Raw genomic sequence first — 18,366 nt, 5'->3', positions numbered from 1 at the left:
CGGCCCCATATACCGAGAGTGGCAGGTTCGAACTCGGCCCTGGCCGGACTGCAACAAAAATTAGCCGGGCATTGCAGCAGGCGCCTATAGTCCCAGCTACTCTGGAGGCTGAGGCAAAAGAATCGCCTAAGCACAGGAGTTGGAGGTTGCTGTGAGCTGTGACGCCACAGCACTCTACCGAGGGCCATAAAGTGAGACTCTGTCTCTAAAATAAAAAAAGAAAGAAAGAAAAAGAAAAAAAAAAGAAAGCATCTTTCCTCTTTCTGGCCTCAGTTTTCTCGTCTTTAAAATGGAGGGGTGGGGAGAAAGCACCAACCAATTTCTCATCTCCCTTCCACCTCTAATGCTCTCTAACTCCAAACCTGAAGTTTCTTAACCCCTGCAAGGAATCCTCTCCCACTGGGCACTAGGGGTTGTAAACACTTCTTCCCCTTCAGACTTGGGGAGGGGAGGTGGTGGCCACTATATGACTGGAAGCCAAACATCATTCTAACAGCAGCGACTGTAGTCTAAACACCTACCTCTGCTAGGCACGAAGCCTATCCGATTCACCCTTCCCAGCTCCCCTGACCCCTGAGACCACCATGAAGCGCTGTATATGCACTTGAAGAAACCCAGACTAAAGCACAGAAGAGGTTACTTGAGTTCACACATCCTACACATGATGCACATGGAATGTGAACCCCAGTCAAACCACAAAGTCCATGTCTGCTGGAGATCTGGAAGCTTCTCCTCAGGAGGTTCCCCTTTTCCTCATCACTCTGGATTCAAGCCCAAAGCACATACTACAGCTGGGGCAGCCCCAGCTCAGGCTGCGCAATCCAGACAGGGCACAGGCAGGGCCCTCGTTTCCCCTCCTTGGCAGGCTGGACGCTCTGAGTGGCCAGTCTCCAAAGGACAGAACTGCTTTCTTGAGTCCACTGTCTCTTTGGACAGCCCAAAGCAAGTATTTATAAACCAGTAGAGGTTCCAAAGAGTTTCCAGCTTTGGGTGGCCCAGAAAAGCCAAATTAATCTCCCTAGAGCACTGCTCTGGGGACATCACTCCTCTCTTCAACTGTTCCCCTGGACCACACGTTCAAATCCAAACTCCATGCCCTGGCAGGCAAGCAGGCCTCCAGAAGCATCCTCAACCTCACTCCCAATTTCTCAATGAGGTCCCTCGCCTGCCCACATGGCATTCGTATTCTCTTATTCCTTCCCCCAGGCCTTTGCACATGCTGTTCTCCCTACTTGGAAGCCCCTCCTTACCTGTCAAGATCTTTTCAACCCCTTACAGCAGTGGTTCTCAACCCTCCTAATGCCATGGCCCTTTAATACAGTTCCTGTGGGTCTCCACCCACAGGTTGAGAACCACTGCCTTAGAGCCTTCCTGGGCCACTTTCTTAATCCTCAGGATTCCTGCTTGGTACCCTGTACCAGCCATTTGATTATACATGAGCTTCTGTTGTTCTCAAATGTTGCCCGGTGTGGGCTTGCCAACAACCTGAAACTCTCCGAGGAAGATCTCTGCGGCTCAGAGTCAGGACTGAGGCAGCTTCTCAATTAGAGAAGTGACTGGATCCTCTGACTTGTTTCCAAAGGCAGCCTCCAACAGTGGGAGAAGAAAGGGTGGGCCGACTCCTCCACAGCCGGCTGACCACCCCCATGAGGGGTCAGGAGGAAGGGATGGACCAATCACACGCCAAGGGCTTTCATGAATTTTCAAATCATCTCATTCAGGCCCACAGCACTCTCCATTTTTAAAAGATGAGGAAACTGACTCAGACAGGTAGGAAGTGGCCAACTATCTGACTCCAGATCAGATGGAAACCAAAGAATGTTAACACCAGGTGGCCCCCCGCCCCAGATACAGTGGTGGAGGATGTGAATGTGCCTGGTGTGCTGGCAAATGTTTAACAATCAATTCCGAGGTGACTTACAGTGTTTGCTGATTTCCCTGTGTTAATCCTCCTGCCACAGTCAATTCCAAGCTACCAACATGATAAACTCAGAATTGGAAATAAATGCGCAAATCAGTGCTTGGCTGTGAATAAGCCCTGCCCCTCCCTTGCAGGGTGACCTCAGGAGAGCCACACAATCTCACTAAGCCTCATTGCCTCATCTGTAAAATGGGGAGTATGTTACCTCCCAAATACGAGTTTCTAGGGGAGTTTAATTTGACATTGTGTGGTACTTAGTAAACACTTTCCCCTTCCTTCTTTCCTTTCTTCCTTTTTCAAGATCCCCCCACCATCACCAGTCAAGGAGAGTCCCCATTCCAAGGAGGTCCCAGAGGGAACAGGAAGCCCCTTGGTCTTCCCATCACTTCCCACTCTTGGCTCCTCCCGCCAAGACACCTGCTGTGATGCCCTCACTGTGTGTGACAGTGAACACAGCTGGACATGGACACATACCCACTCCAGAAAGGACTAAATCTCAGGCTCCAAGAAAACATCTTTCATTCATTCAACAAAATACATCTTAAGGATCTATGTGCTCAGAGTCAGTCCTAGTGCCAGGGTTGGGGGTGCAGGGATGCCCACCCTCAAGAGCTCTGTTCAGGAGGGAGACCAACCCACAACGAGCTCCAGCCCCAGAGGAGGGTTGTTTAACAGATGCTGCCCAAAGTGCACAGGGAACACCTGAGTCAGCAGAGATTGGGGGGTGGGGGGTGAAGGGAGGATGTGGATGCACAGTCTTTCAGGGAGCCTTATAAGGAGTGAAGCGTTGTGCTAGCTGAGGGCAGATGTCTGCTCTCTGAGCCAAAAAAGGACGGAAGTGGGGGAGGAGACAGAGGACAGTGAAAATAAGGCCAGAAACCTCTGAGCAGGCCAAGCCATGATGCCAGGAGAGAAGTGAGCTCTAGCTTCAAGCTGTGTGACCATGGACACATCAGTGTCCTGAAGCGAGCTCTGGCTTCAAGCTGCGTGACCATGGACACATCAGTGTCCTGACCTATGGACTGGAATATAACATCCGCCTGGATGGCAGTGGAGGATGGAAGAGCTCACGTTGGCAAAGTCATTACAACAGCACCCAGCTCATAAAAGTTTACTGACCTGTGAGCTCATGGGGCACTGAGCTGGCCTGTCCCATTCCAGATCCCCATAACTCATGGGTAGGGAGGGAATGAAGGCTGAGTCAGCAGCCACAAAATCTGGGTTCCACTCCTGCCACTGCCCTACCATCTTTTCATCTTCCCAAGCCTCAGTTCCCTTCATTTGTTCAATGGGCACAAGGCTAGCTGCCTTCACCACTGATGTGAGGTCTAAACAGAATTCTGGGTGTGAAAGCATTTTGTCAATTTTCAACAGCTACCAGCAGGTAGAAAGGTTACAATGCCTACAGGCAAGATTTCTACCACTTTGGTTACTGAGAGTCTTCAGAAAGAAAGAATGTAGTTTCAGGACCAGAGCATCTTGGCTGCCAGGAAGTTCACCTGTGAATCTAGCCTAAATTCCACATGCCGTAAGCCCTTCCACACATTTTCCATAGAAGTAGAAAGCCGCATGTTCAGCGCTCTTCTAAATCAGGAAGCACATGTCTAAAGGCCAAGGGTAGTTTATTCATCCCAGCAACTAAGCTTAGTTGCGTGCCCACCACGTGCTTATGGAGAAAACTCAATAATGACCAGATTCAGACAGGGTACCCACCTATATGAAGTAGGGCCTGGTGTGGTGGCCACTGGAGGCTCACAGTAAGACTGACTCCTTCTCCATATTTCTTTAGGAAGAAACAACTTGGGTCTCAGACTGCACTCAATGGGCCTCAGGCCTCCAGGGAAGGCAGAGAGCAGGTGGTGAGATTGGTCCCCTCCAGCCAGGTAGAGAGCTATGGCCGATCCTCTGTGTTACAAAGAGTGAGTTAACTGGCGACTCCCAGGCTCATACCAGTGATCACATCGAGGGAGGGTATTAAGAAGGGCCCTTTCCTTGCAAGCAAGGAATAGACACTGGACAACTCAAGCTGAAGGAAGTAGCTGATGAGAACACTATGGGGAAGTTCAAGGGACACAGGGACTGTGGTGCTTGAGCAGGGACAACCATTACCATGGTTAATACCAGTAACAGTCATCAGAGCCTACAGGACTGAGCTAAGAGCTCTGCATGTCAGGACTGGTTCCGTCCTCTCAGCACCTTGGGAGGTAGGTTCCATCTTTATTAGGACAGTTACTTGGGGGCTCCCACAGGCAAGGGGGACATTCCAGTGGTTCTCAGTCTCTGTGACATTCTGCTCCAGATTCCAGGACATATCTTGAGGATGCATCAAGATGTTGTGGAATGTGGGAGGGGGTGTTTAACTTCCTAAATCTGCTGTGTGGCCAGGAGATACAGACAAGGCTGATGGCCACACCAAATAGCAGATTCCTTTCTTGGTGGGAGCTGAATTCTAAGTCTCAGAAAGACCCCCTCACAGTCTGTCTCTCCTGCTCCTTTGGACTGCAGAGGTAACTGAATAGGATTCACACCTCCCTACACCTCCAGCTCAATCAATGCGCACTGCATTTATTTGCTCCATCTATGGACTGCTGGCCAGTAGATCTTGGTAAATATGAGACCCTTTGGCTTGGGGATCCCATTGAAAGCACAAAGGTGGGTTCTAGGATCTCATCACCCTGTTCTTTCCCAGGCACTTCATCTTGAACATGGATACCCCTTAAGAAGTGATGTCACGTGCTTTACCACCACTGACATTTATAGTTTAAAATGGAAGGCTCCCATCCCCCTGTAAATGGTAGAGGCAGCTGTGTGCCCCTTGCAGTGACAAAAAAAGCAGCTGTCTCTTGAGGGCTCCAGACCCGGGTTCTCCCACTTAAATAAGGTCCTTAGCCTCCTTTCATTTAAAAAAGAAAATCAAAAAGAAGGGAAGGGCAAAGAAGGGTGGACAGATTGGACTGCAGTCACAGGAATGTGTCCAGCCTCTTATCCCCCGGGGATGAGGGGCACAACCCCAGGTCTTTCTCTTTTCTGATGTGTCCTGCCCACAGCAGATGCCATCCATTCTGATGATGATGGTGGTGGCTTTCAGGGACACTCCCTATCCCATCTGTGTAGATGAACACACTGGATAATTCTATCTCAATGTGAGTTTGAGAAGGAGCAAAACATCCAGATAGAGAAATGAATGTATCTACATGGCTCAGGTCCATTCTCACCAAGAGACAGCAAAGCACAGAGGGAAAGAACACAGGCTGGGGAGTCAGACAGTCCTATACCTGAATTCCTGCTCACCACTTACTGAGTGGGTGGCCTTGGACAAGCCATTTAACCTCTCTGAGCCTCCATTTCCTCATCTGCAAAATCAGACTGATTTTACTTCTCAGGTTGCCTGTAAAGATTAAATGAGACAAGAATGATAAACCGCATAGTATAATGCCTGGCTTAATGAAGGTAAGAGACATAGCTCCTTCCTCCAAGTGAAGAACTAATTTCCCATTGAGCTGTAAACACCATAAAGGCAGTGATTCTCCTACCAAGTTCAAGTCCATTTGCACGGTGTCTGGCCCACAGTATATAATAAGAATTTGTTGGCTGTGTGAATAAATAAATTCCTAGTGGCCTGGGGTGTAGCAGAAGAGGTCAAGGTGCTAACCCAGGCTGTCTACTGCCCAGATTAAATACTTTTGCGGATTACAGGATACTCAGTTAACAGAACTAACCAGCCCCCTCTTGGCTGGCCTCTGCCTTTGAAGTCACAGACTGCTATAAACCAGAAACCCAAGCAACAACCCTAAACTCCTCCACCTCCCTCCCTGACTCTTCCACTGCCCAACTTGCCGGAGTGTAATAAGTGTGTATGTGACCCTGAAAACTCAGGGCAGTCAGGAGGAACTGAGGCCTCTGTCCACCTTCGCCGCAGGCTCTGCCAGGGATTCTCTGCAGCCAGAAAGAGAGAATATTGGTAGGAAAGAGGGGCCCAGGAGAAGGCCAGGAGGGAGCAGGAAGGAGCCTGGACCTCAGTCATTGACATCTTAAAACTATAAGCCTGGCTCTCCTAATATGTGAAAACAGGATCTTAAACCCATCTTGCAGTGGGAATGAGGCCAGCACGCAGGACCCAGCATCCTGCTTCATAGGCTGCGGCTGATCCACATAATCGTAGCTATTGAAAAACAAAAAACCCAACTACGATATTAGGAAAGGGACAATCTTAGATTGTTAAGAAGGCTTATGAGCAAGGATGGTTTGATGAGGGTCCCCTCACCAGCATCCACCAGACCAGCGCTAACTTAGGGCCTCATAATCTTGTTCAAAGTATTGGGATTTTAGGGAGGGTGATAATCATTTCCCTCTAAAAGGGTCCTGCTGAAAAAATGGAAGTTTCACAACCACCAAAGTGATCTCGGAGGTTGCTCCAGCTCGACCATCATCCGCATTTAAAACACAAGAATTCTATTAGTTCAACCTCTCTGGAGAAACTCCCACTTGCGTGGTGGTCGGAGGTGGGGAGGGGGTGGAGCTTATGGCGAGGGGCGGGGCCACGCTGGAGCAGCTGCCTGCCCGGGTCTAGGGCCTTTAAAACTCCTGGGGCTGGGAAGAAATCCAGCCTGCCGCGCCGCAGCCCCCGCCCGGCGGGGAGGGGGCGTGTAAAGGGAAGATAAATATGTGAAGTCGTCACACCCGCTCGCGCCCGCACAGCCCCCGCAGTCTCGGCGCTGCGGCTGCGGCGGCCCAGCGGATACGGCTCCGACACCCCACCCACCTGCGGACACGCTGCTGCTGAGCCAGAACAGGCAGGGCCTCCCTCTCCCCCAAACCCCCAGCCCCACTCTGCCAGCCCGGGCCTTGGGGCCCCCTCGCTGGGGCTGCCCGCACGTGGCTCTAAGCCGAGAATTCCCAGGGCCAGATGAGGCAGGTGGAAGAACCGCTCCTCCAGCCCCCGCCCAGCGCCCCCTCTCTCCCGGGCCACCGCACAGGAAGTGTCCAAGGCTTCCCAGAAGTGTCCAAGGCTCGGTTCACTCGGCCCCGGGACTTGAAAACGCCTCAGACCAGAAAAAACGTGGGTTTCTCCTCTGGAGAGTCTGGTACTGGGGAATGGGAGACAGGGCGGGAGCTTGCGGCACAACCAGGGCTGTGTGCAGCGGACTGCCTTCCTCCAGTCGGTGTACAGATCCCCTCTCCAAAGTCAAGCTCCCTCGCTCCGCGCCCCACGGGGACAGAACAGGCGGGAACGCACCGGCCGTGCCCCTCCCCCGGCAATGACCGCCATCGCCCCCCATTGGGCCCGCACGTTCCTGAAGGCCAACCTAGGATTCTACCCACCCCACCCTCCAGGCAGCCCCTGGCAGGTGGCTCGGCAAAGCCTAGGCCAGGTGCACCTCTGTCAGCAGCCAGTTCCAGAAGGGCGCCCTCCTCCGGCACAGCCCGCCTCTTGCGTCTCAGACGGACCCTTCTCGTACCCCCGCACCCCATCGTGGGCACAGACTTGGAAGGTGAAAGGAGGGACCCCAGCCTCATGCTCTATCGAGTTCTCTGCAGGGAAAAGAGGGCTCCCGGAAGCCTTGGATCTTTCCCTGCGCCCCGGACTCAGAAAGTTTCCTGTCGGCGATCCCCATCTGCGCTCTTCATCCTGAGCAGCAGAGCTCAGAGCTCACGCGGGCTCCTTCTACCCAGATGCGTTCGTCCCCAAGCACCAGCCTGTAGCGGGGGCCGAGGGGCGTGAAGGCGCCAGGATGCCGGGTCAGCTCTCGGCAGCCCGACAGCCAGAAGAACGCTGCTCCCGGATTCCAGGGAGAGCTCGCAGGGTGGGGTGACGGAGCAGGGGATTTCCCACCGAGCCCTTCCCGTCTGTCGCCGTCCCCACCTTGCCGCGTCCCTCCGTTCTGCGCATTCCGGGGAAGTGGGGTGCTCCCTTCCTGTCCCCAGCATCCAACCCCGCTCCCTGTGATGTCCAGGTGAGGGCTCCAGTGTCTTTCCACAAAGCCCAGGGCCCTCTCCATAGCGCCAGAACCGGGACCCTCTCCCCATAAACCATTCCCTCCAGAGACATCCGAAGGGGGGAGCCTTCATCCTGTAGTGGCGGGGCGGGGGGTAGATTTTTATACACTTTTAAAAGTTTCTTGCTCCAAGGGTAGGGGACAAAGTTCAAGACTTACATTCCTTCTGAATTACACCGATCCCTCCCCACTTCCTGCCAACAGGACCGTCTTCCAGGCTCAAATTCTGCAGCTTCCCCCATCAGCAGACCCAGCACTCTCCGAGGACTTTGGGGTAGTAGGAGGTGGGGTTATTTGGGGAGGCTCCCCTTCATGGTAGGCACTCTCAGGGCCGGGCTGGGTACCCCGCTGATGGGACAAGGTATGTGGCAGAAGACAGAACTGACTCCCCCCACCCCTTCCATCACCCAGCTGGGCTAGAGGGCGAGACCCTATAGGTAACAATGGCTACTTTTTGGCCCTCTGCGTCTCTGTTCCTCTCCGCGGCAAAGCTGGGCTCTGACTCCAGTCCGGCTGGTTCTGGGCGCCCGGCGCTGACACTAGGCTTAGAGGGGATCCAGGACCTGACGCTGTTCGCTGGTCCCGCCTGTCTCTGGCAGGGCACTCAGCTGCTGCTTTAGCTCTCAGCTCAAGGTGCGAAAGATGCGCGGGTCGCCAGGATCCGCACCGTCACCATTTAAGACCCATTAGTCTGCGGCGCTGGGCGAGAGGGTCCTGGCAGCCGCGAACCGTGCACCCTCGAGCTGCCGAGGCACAGCTCACTCGCTCTGGAAAACCCACTGAGCTGCAGCCTCCTTCCAGCTGGCTTAGTCTAGCCCAAAACCAAGTCCATGAGGGGCGCGCGAGCGCACACACACACACACCTCCCCCGTCAACAGCTGCTCACACCCCCTCAGCCCCAGACGCGTCCATACCTCCCTGCACACAAGAACCACACGCTTCATAGCACGCACACACACCCCCAGCCCACAAAGCAACGCGACCGCCACGAGCCTGCACCTCCAGCCCAAGTGTCACATGCCCATCTCCTGGACGGGCAGAAATACAGCCATCCGCTGCCACACACTCGGGACACGCGTGAAACGCCACACCTCACACAACCGCCCCATCACATACACACACAGCGACACAAGCTCACAGACTTCACTCCTTCACTGAGAAGCCGGCACACGCGCACACCCCCCAAACACTCTCGCTCACACTCTCTCACACACACACACCTCCGCGTAACTGAGACGCTCTAACACCCCTCCAAGACGCTCCCTCACACACAGAGCCACACCATCACACCCGCATGGCACACTCACATCTCTAAATAACATACTCCGCGCCCTCTGCATACAGCTCTTTCCTGGACGTCCTCACACACAGACACAACCAAGATGGGCTCGTACACACACACACACTGGCACAGACCACGAGTGCTCTCTGCAAGCGGTTTCCTCCCTCCCTCGCCAAGCCACCGGCTCCACGGACTCCGCGCAGGACCCCGTGCTCGTACCCCGCGCCTCTCGCAGCAACCCCAGCCCTCGCCCTTCCCCGGCGGCCGGTTCTTGCGCGGGTTCCCGGCCAGGCGCTCGCTCACTCACCGCGCGCCAGGTCCAGGATCGCGGCGAGCAGTAGGCAGGCGCCGCCGCAGAAGCTCGGGGCGGCTCGCATGGTGCCCGGCAGCTGGCGGCGGTGGCGGGGCGGCGGCGGCGGTGGCGCAGGCAGCGGGTCCCCTCGCCATGGGCTCAAGCGCGCTCTTGCCTCCGGCCGTCGGCCGAGGCGGTGGCGGGCAGCGCGGGGCGCCGCAGGGGCGCCCCCATGCCGCCGCGGCCGGGCCGCCTGGGCGCCGGGCTCGACTCGGCTCGGGCTCTCCGAGGCGCCGCGACCCTCGCGCTCAGGGCGTCCTCGGGACACGCCGAGGCTTTCAGCTCCCCGGCTCCCACCGCAGCCCGGAGTCCGCGGGGCTGCAGCGCTGGAGTTTGGAGCGGAATAGCGCTCTCTCAGCCTCCCGCTCGCCTCTCCCGGCGGCGTGAGCGCCCCCCTCCCCCGCCCTCCCTCCGTCCCTCCCCCTCTCCCCGCCCCCCGCCCTCCTCGCCCTCCCCTCGCCGCGCTCTCGGCTGTATTATACAGACTTTTCTTTAATCCTTTCTGGGGTGTTCGGCTCTAGTCCGCTAAGCCGATTTATTGCAGGGAGAAGGAGAGCTCACCCCCCCTCCATCCCCCTTCCCCCGCCCCTCCAGGGTCTCCCCCCCTCGCTCACAACTGGCCTGGTGCCTTTAGCTTCATAACCCTCCCCCAGGTGATCCAGTGCTTCTGCACTCCAGAAGCCACGCTCCATCTGAACCCTTCCACCTTGCCCCATCCCTGGGACTACCACCCCCTGCCCCCAGTCTGATGGAAGGAAGCAGAGAGCGATGCCATTTTCGGAGCAAGGCAGGCAGGGTGTGGCTCTGGAGTACTAGCCTTGCCGCCTATGAATGCCCTCCGTGGGAAGGATTAAGGAGCCTCAATGTTATGAAACTTCCCAATTTATGGCAGCCCCTTCCCCCAGAAACCCACAGAAATGGGGTGTGTTATTCTGTTTTTTCTTCCAAAAATAGCCACACTCTGGGATCCAGCCAGGAATGGGTCAGAAAAAAAGACCAAGTTTTTACCTTTTTTGTTAGGCCTGACCCCTTTTTTCCCTTGGTCTGAGAAGTAGGGGTTTGGGATATGTATCTTATCATGATTCTGCTACCAACACTCTTACACACACACACACACACACACACACACACACACACACACACACACACCATGGAGCCTCGGGCCTGCCTGTGGGCTTTGCAATCTCCCATGAGGCAGGAGGGGAGGGTTACTCTAGCCCTTGGGGTGGGCTGGGGCTGTGGTTAGGTGAGGAAGTTCAGAGGATGGAAATTCACTACTGGAAGGGGACCAGAGATTGACAAGACCCAGAGAGGCCAGCTTAGCCAGGGGCAAAACTGGGCTCAGCACTCAGGTCTCTGAGCTCAAGCCTTCTAGGGAACACCCCCAGCTTCTCTGGTCCTGGCAGGTTGCTGAGTCAAGGTCTTGCTCTGTTTGCCCAGACAGGCAAGGGTATACAGCCAGTTCCACCTCCAGCACCCCTTTGAGGAGGGTGTGGAAGTGGGATGGGCAGTGGGTAGATGCTGGGCTAGACTCTCAGTGGGCCTTGTGCAGAGATGCCCCAGGGCAGCTCACTGCTCTCTTTGTGCCTGAACCTGAGACCCTCACTCATCGCCTCCCCAGGCAGCCTTGCTTTTCAGTTTGTTCACCCGCCCCTGAGGGGAAGGAGCAATTTGCATTCATGAAGATCTGAAAGCATACATTCACCTGACAGGCTTTAGAATGATCCTCTCAGTAAAATAATAATAATGATCGTAATAAACCCTTATAAATAGGTGTTTGATTAGAGTTTGTCCCTATGTGGTTTTTTTTTTTTTTTTGAATCAGACTAATTGGTTGCCAGGCTGATTGGGCTACATATGGCTTAAATGTTGGAGTCTCAGGCCCTTTCTTCTCCCTTTGGCTGGCTGTTCTTTGCTCCCTCCCACTCCCACCCACCCAAGTCTCCCATTCTCCAAGATGCTGAGGATCAGCTTTAGGTCACCTCTCCCCCATCCTCTTTTGGCCCAGCCATGCCATGGGGCACAGTCCCTTATTGCCTCTTCCCTCTCCCCCTTCCTCTCCCCACCTCTAGCCCAAGAAAAAGCCAACATAATCAAAACCCCATTCCAGAATCTAAGCTCTCTGTGGAATGAACTCCCTAGCTGAGAAAACAGCACCAAGCTGCAAGGATCTGAGTTCTGCAGGTGAATACTATGCGTTGCTGTGTGGGATCCCTACTGTCTGGACCCAGATGCGCATCAGAGTGTGTCCAGGCAGGTGGACAGCATCAATTCCTCAGTGCACTGCTCACTGCAGCCCAACACTGGAGAGATGATCGCTAAGCAGGTGGGGATTCCGGGGCCCCTTGGTGATGTCTCCTTCCAGCTCCGGTCCATACCAGCTAGGAAAGGGAGCTCAGGGAACAGAAAGAGCTACAGACTGACGTCTGAGAAGATGCTAGGGAGAATAAAAGAAGCACTCAATCAAAAGAAGGGTGCTTCCTAGAGACAAGGATTGGGCCTGGAGATCTCCAATAACCTTCCTTCAACCCCAGGACTTCTGAGTCATCCACACTTACTTTAACATCATTGTGTATTATAATTATGGGTATTCCTAGCTAGTGCCTGGCACATAGTAGGCCCGCAATTAATATTTATCAGATGGATAGATGGGTGAAGGAATGAATGAGAGCTGATCAGTCAGTCTTACCTACTTTGTTTCTCAGCTCCTAACACAAAGCTGGTATTTGGTAGTTGCTAGCAGGTGCCCCAGGGCAGTGAATCCTCCCAGAGGACCTGGATCACGTGTTCTGGCCAAGCCCACCAGAGAGCAGATATCCTGCCCAGGTGCAGTTTGTTGTCCCCCCAAGGGTCTTGGCTGGGATGTGCATGTTAATTACCATATGGTTTGGTAACAGTAATGCTGCTGCTTATGCTGCTGCTGCTGCTGCTACCCTCTTCAGGGAAGCCTACTCCTCTAGGTTCTGTTTCACGAAATGCAGCTGAGTAGCCTTTTCTTTTGTCCCAGAGTGAGATGTTTCTGAGGGCACAGGGTGACTCAAAGTAACAGTAATTTGGGCAGCCATGGAGCTTTTAGTTTGCTTAATATCAGCTCCTGTCCCTTAATAGATGGGCCACCTTCAGCAAGGCAGTCCTGGCACTCACACCCAGGAGTCAGGAGGAATATACCTGTTCCCTGGGAGCCCTGTGCCCCAGGGCAGCCAGAGGTGTGGCCAGTTGGCTCGCTCCCTCTGTCCATGGTGCTTATCTGGGCTCTCCCAACAGAGGGCGCTACAGCACAAAGCAAAGCTCTCCACTCTGGACCCCAGGAACACCCCCAGAGGTCAAAGGGACCCTCTGTGACCTCTAGTTTGTTTCTTTCTGGAAGAGGGGAGAAATACAGCATATTATTGCCTCCCCCAACCTGGCTTCCAAGGGGATGGGCCCTGCGGGTTTGGGGAAGGACACCCTGTGGGGTTCAATAATAATATTGGGAGTAGCAACCAATTGAAGCATTTAGTATGTATAAACTGATCGAGACCTCACCATAGCATGTGAGATGGGTACTGGCATTATTCCTATTTTACAGACGAGAAAGCTGAGGAACGGAGAAGTTAAGCAATGTTCCTGGTCCAACACAGCTAATAAGAGAGCCAGATTTGAACCCAAGGAGAACTCCAGAGCCAGAGCTCTTAAACACCTTCCCTGGCCATATTACACGAACGCGCACACACAGGTGACACAGGCACAGGCACACACACCCTGGAAGCCACTATTTGGATGGGCAAGCTTCCATAAGCCTAATGTGTCTCACCTCTCTGATTTTATTCCCCAAGGCAACTTTATTTATGTCTAATTTACAGGTAAGGAAATTGTGTCTCGGAGAAGTAAGAGGAATAGTCCAAGGTGGCCAGGGTAGGGTAGAGGGTGCTGGATTCTGGGGACAGGGCTCTAACGTGGGCCTCCCCTAGGCTCTGCTCCTCTCCCTGTCTTTCCTCCATCTCTCGCTCCTGCACACACACTCACATACTCATTCACAAAGTCCTCTGGCTTTTGCTAGCCTGCCCTCTATCTCCCTGTGCTGGGAATTGTACACCTACCAGCCTGCATCTCAGGCAGGACTGAGGTTTTTATTGTTTGTTTAAATTAAAGGCAACTGAAAGCAATGCTTTAACAGTGACCCAAATTGACACGGAGTCAGCTGCTTGAAAGGAAGTCCAACACTCTGTCCTTAATGGACCTCAGCCCCACCTGGACTCTCAGGCTCCATCACATCTTCCCAGAGAGGAACCCCAACAGGTTTCATAGGATCTCCTCTGAGGGGGTGGGTGAGGGGGTGCAGGTTCAGAGAAAGAGGCTGGGCCCAGTACAACCAACATTCTCCAAACAGGGTCCTGTGAATTATTTGTCCTGCAAGTTTGTGATAAAATTCTTTGAAAGAGGGTTTTATGGTTAAATATATTTGAGAAATTCTACATACTTGGCCATTTCCCACTTCTTGGAGATTTACAACTCACATGAAAATATGAAAGCTTATGAGAAGTCCTTCAGTTGTTTGTCTTTTGTCTGTTTATTTGTTTTCCAGTTTTATTTAGTTGAAGTTCACACTTGGTTGGCCACAGAATCTTTCTAGAAATATTTATTAACATCTTTAATATTTATTAAAAGGTTTGTAAAGCACAGGATAAGAAGCTCTGCTTTGGCCCTGGCCAAACCTCCTGAACTCTTTCTGGACTACCATAGTAGTCGTAATAATAACAAAAACAACAGCAATCACGACCACCAGAACCGACTGAAGATTTTTTTTTTACCTATTTTTTATTAAGTCATAAACACATAGATCATATATACATTAATGCACTTATGGGGTACATTGTGCTGATTTTATGTACAATTTGGAATGCTTACATTGAACTAGTTAATATATCCTTCACCTCATTTACTTAATTATTGTGTTAAGACATTTATACTCTATGCTTAATAGATTAGACATGTACCCTTGCAATATGCACCATAGGTGTATTTACCCACCATTTACCCTTATTAAGTGCTTACTATATGCCAAATACTTTGCTTGTACCAATTCATTGAATCCACTCCACAACCCTATGGCATAGGTTCTGTTTCAGACCTGAAGAATTGCCAGGGGAAGTGAGGCATAGAGAGGAGAAGCCTCTGGCCTAAGGGCAGAGAGCAAATGGTGAAGTTAATATTTGAACCCAGATGATCTCTCCTAGCTGGTGTCCACTTCCAGATTCATCCTCCCCAGTCCATCCTTCATGCTGTGATTGGACAGATCTGACCACATCTGTACCTCAGTTATTCTGTCCTCACAGGGGTCCCTACTACCCAAGGCTCAAGCTCCTTTGTATGCCTCACATGGCTGCATTCAAAGGCCCCTTTGGTTTTATCTCCCATTCCCACGCTCCCGCATATCTCACGCTCTGGATCATTACTATTCTTCAAACACCGGGGTTTTCTATTGCCTCTCTGCTTTGGGCTGTGCTATTCTTTCCTGTTGGTCTTCCTCTCCCCTTCTCCCTCCACCAATTTCCACTAATCCATTAAGACCTAGGTTGAGAGTAACCTCTATCGGAAAGCCATCCTTTCCACTCCCACAGGGTCAGGAATATCCCCTTTCCCTGTCACAAGGCAGTACCTTTAATATTGCTTTTATATATCTCTGAGACTGTAACCAACTTGAGAGTCGGGACCACAACTGGTAACACAGGTAGATCATCTCTGAATTACTTGTGCCTGGCAGGTAACAGGTGCTCAAGAAAGTGACTATTGTATGAATGGGAGGGAAAAAGGAGAGGAAGACTACTGGATGGATGGAATGAAGACTGGGTAAGAGACTAATTCGATGGATGGATGGATGGATGGATGGATGGATGGATGGATGGATGGATGGATGGATGGACAGATGGACAGGCGAACGGATGGATGGATAGATGGATGGATGGATGGAGGGACAGACAGATGGATGAATGGATGGATGGATAGATAGATGGATGGATGGATACAAAAATTATTGGGTGAATGAATGAATGGATTTATGTGAGAATGATTGGATAGATGGATGAATGGTTGGATAGATGGTTGGAAGGATGAATGAGTATGAGGCTTATTGAACAGATGGATAGATGGATGAGTAATGGTGGGGCATGGGTGGGTGGGTAGACAGATGTATTAGAGAAATGATTATTGGGTAGATGAGAACATGGATGGAGACATGGCTAGATGAATCAAGATTAGAAAGCATCAGCAAGATTTTTGCTTTTTCATGCATCATTGCATTTCTAAGTGTGAGAGACCTGGACCAACAGGTATTAGTCAAGAGTTACAAGGTGCCGACAGATGTAGTCAAGCACACTGGCTAACAGCATGGGCTCTAGAGTTGGCCTTCCCAGCCTCCAAACGCAGCTTCAGCACTTAAAAAAAAAAAAAAAAAAGACTGTTGGATGGAAGGAATTAAGGGAAGAAGGAAGGAAGGGCTTTCTGTGAGAACTTTCACAAAGTGCTCAATCTCCCTGTACTTTGATTTCTTTATGTGTAAATTGGGGATGGGAGTCATAGTATCCATCCTCACTGCTCCAAGCCATGTAAGCGCTCAACATACATTAGCTGTAACAATTTCTGTCCACAGCCGAGGCAGCCATACAACGCTATCATTACCCGACACTGTGGTTCATTCTCCTCATCCTCAGCTCCCTGCACTCTAAAGTGAGGAGGGGTGGATAAAAACTCCGGCGTCACCATCTCAAGGGACTCAGCAGATGTTGGCTATGACCCCAAATCAGAGGAAAAGGCCAGTGCAAACAGGAGCTGCAGTCCACTTTTCTTCTATGGCATTTCAGAGCATTAGTGAGTCTATTTCTGTCTTTGGACTCCACTCCGTGGTTGTCAAGCTGGGGCTGGGATCTTCTGAGGTCACCCTTGGAGCCTCCCCTTTCTTTCTTTCGTTACCCGACTGCAATATCACACATTGACAACAGGTGGCGCCATCTAATATGCGATTTGTTCTATTTTTACAACCTTTCAAGTTTGAGGGCCTGCATTCTGTAAAACAAATTGGCTACCTATTTCACGAATTCTTTAGGCTTTAGTATGTACACAACAAGGAGTGTTGTCACAAAACATGTATACTTAAGGTTCCTAATTAGCAATAATTGTGCGATGGGTCCATAATACTATAGATGAGGAAACTGAGACTCAAAGCAAGACGGTCGGCTCCCTGTGGTCTCTCTTTGAGGTGTATATTGCCTGACCAAGTAATATTCCACACTCTGGAACGTCTGGACTCATGTCATTTTGTTTCTTGTTATGTTCCATGCCACTCCACTCAGGTCTGGATCATGTGGCTCTGGAGGACTCAGGAAGCAAAGACATCATTCATTTGGGAGTAAAAATATTTTTGTTAGAAAACTGCTCTGGTTATGGCTTAGCGCCTGTAGCACGGTGGGTAGGGCACCAGCCACATACACCGAGGCTGGCAGGTTCAAACCCGGCCTGGGCCAGCTAAACAACAATGACAACTGCAACAAAATAATAGCCGGGCATTGCAGCAAGCACCTGTAGTCCCAGCCTTTGGGAGGTCCAGGCAAGAGGATCACTTAAGCCCAAGAGTTTGAGGTTGCTGTGAGCTGTGATGCTACAGCACTCTACCCAGGGTGACATAGTGAGACTCCATCTCAAAAAAACAAAAGAAAGAAAGAAAAGAAAAGAAAACTTTTCTGGTTAATTACAAAAGCCATGGGGTGAGAGCTGACAATTTCCTTCTCTTCCCATCAGCCTGCTATTTGCCTTAAGTTTCTAGGTCCTGAAACATTTGAGAAAATTTGAATTCAATTTATAGTACAGGGTTGTAATTTCATTTCTTGGGCTTCGCATTTATCAGAGGCAAACGCTGGGCAAGTTCTCCACAGCCCCTGACAGTCTATGTCTTGTCTGGGCACGAATCCACCTCCACCTTCCTTCTCGCCATCTCTTGCTTCCTGTGCCACTGATGAAGCAGATACCTTGGACCTGGCATTGAGTTAGGACTTGGGAGACTGGCTTTCTGGAGGAGGTGAGACCTAAAGCTTTGAAGGATGCCTGAGTTAGCTAGGGGGAAAGAAAAGCTTTGGGGGCAAAGCTGCATGGGTGATGACTTACGAATGCCCACAACAGAGATTGCCATCTGGCTAACAGCAGGTAGTCCAGGAAGGCTGGAACTAGAGGGGTATAAGGAGCAGAGGCTGGGAGGCTAGGCAGGGTCTTTGTAGACTACACAAGTCAGTGACTAACGAGAGATGGAAAGAAACAGTGAAAACTGCTCTAAAAACCTGCATTGAATAAAATAATGGGACACAGGTGCCAATCTTGAGATTTGGTGGGTGTGGACAATAGATCCATCTATACTGACCAGTTCCTTCCCAGACCCAGAGGCCACTTGTCATCACTGGAGGTTTTGCATCTCTGCGGGGGGGGGGGGCTATTTTCCCTCCCTTGTCTTCTCCCAATTATGGAGCGACAATGGAACAATCCTGTTAGCCCCCAGCTGGTCACCTAACGCCATCCCCCCCTCCTTGTGTTATCCTCTTCTGCCCAGGCCCCATCCTGTCCCTCTTTCCATTAACCTCGTCAAGAGGGTGATCCTTCAAAGAGGTGAGCCAGGCGGGACTATTTCCCTGGAATGAAAGGATATTGGGAGGCACAAAGGGAGAGTCGCCTGCCCTTCAAAGCTATCTGCCTCTTAAAAGCGATGCTAATGGACTGGTAGCCAGGAGACACAGAGGCATTGTTGATGCTTTTTATGATTCCAGGGGAAGGTGTTCAGGCACCAGGAGCATGG

The 18,366-nt window shown here is 51.7% G+C and overlaps 1 protein-coding gene across 3 annotated transcripts in view; it reads right to left on the bottom strand.

Moving 5' to 3' along the window:
* The window catches only part of IGSF21 (immunoglobin superfamily member 21), a 239,509-nt gene extending 229,565 nt beyond the window's left edge, over window positions 1–9,944 (bottom strand). The window contains exon 1 of one of the 3 annotated variants that reach the window (XM_053577134.1): window positions 9,507–9,944. In XM_053577134.1, the coding sequence (XP_053433109.1) occupies window positions 9,507–9,576 (70 nt within the window). In that variant the 5' untranslated portion in view covers window positions 9,577–9,944. Of the gene's footprint in view, window positions 1–7,299; window positions 7,335–9,506 lie in introns of those variants that run through there. The other 2 variants (XM_053577135.1, XM_053577136.1) reach the window with 2 other exon arrangements.
* Window positions 9,945–18,366: the final 8,422 nt, after the last annotated feature.

This window comes from Nycticebus coucang, chromosome 22 (assembly GCF_027406575.1).
Source record: "Nycticebus coucang isolate mNycCou1 chromosome 22, mNycCou1.pri, whole genome shotgun sequence".
In the NCBI taxonomy this organism is placed as follows: Eukaryota; Metazoa; Chordata; class Mammalia; order Primates; family Lorisidae; genus Nycticebus; species Nycticebus coucang.
Note: the sequence above shows the minus strand (reverse complement) of the source record. Positions and strands in the feature narration are given on the sequence as shown.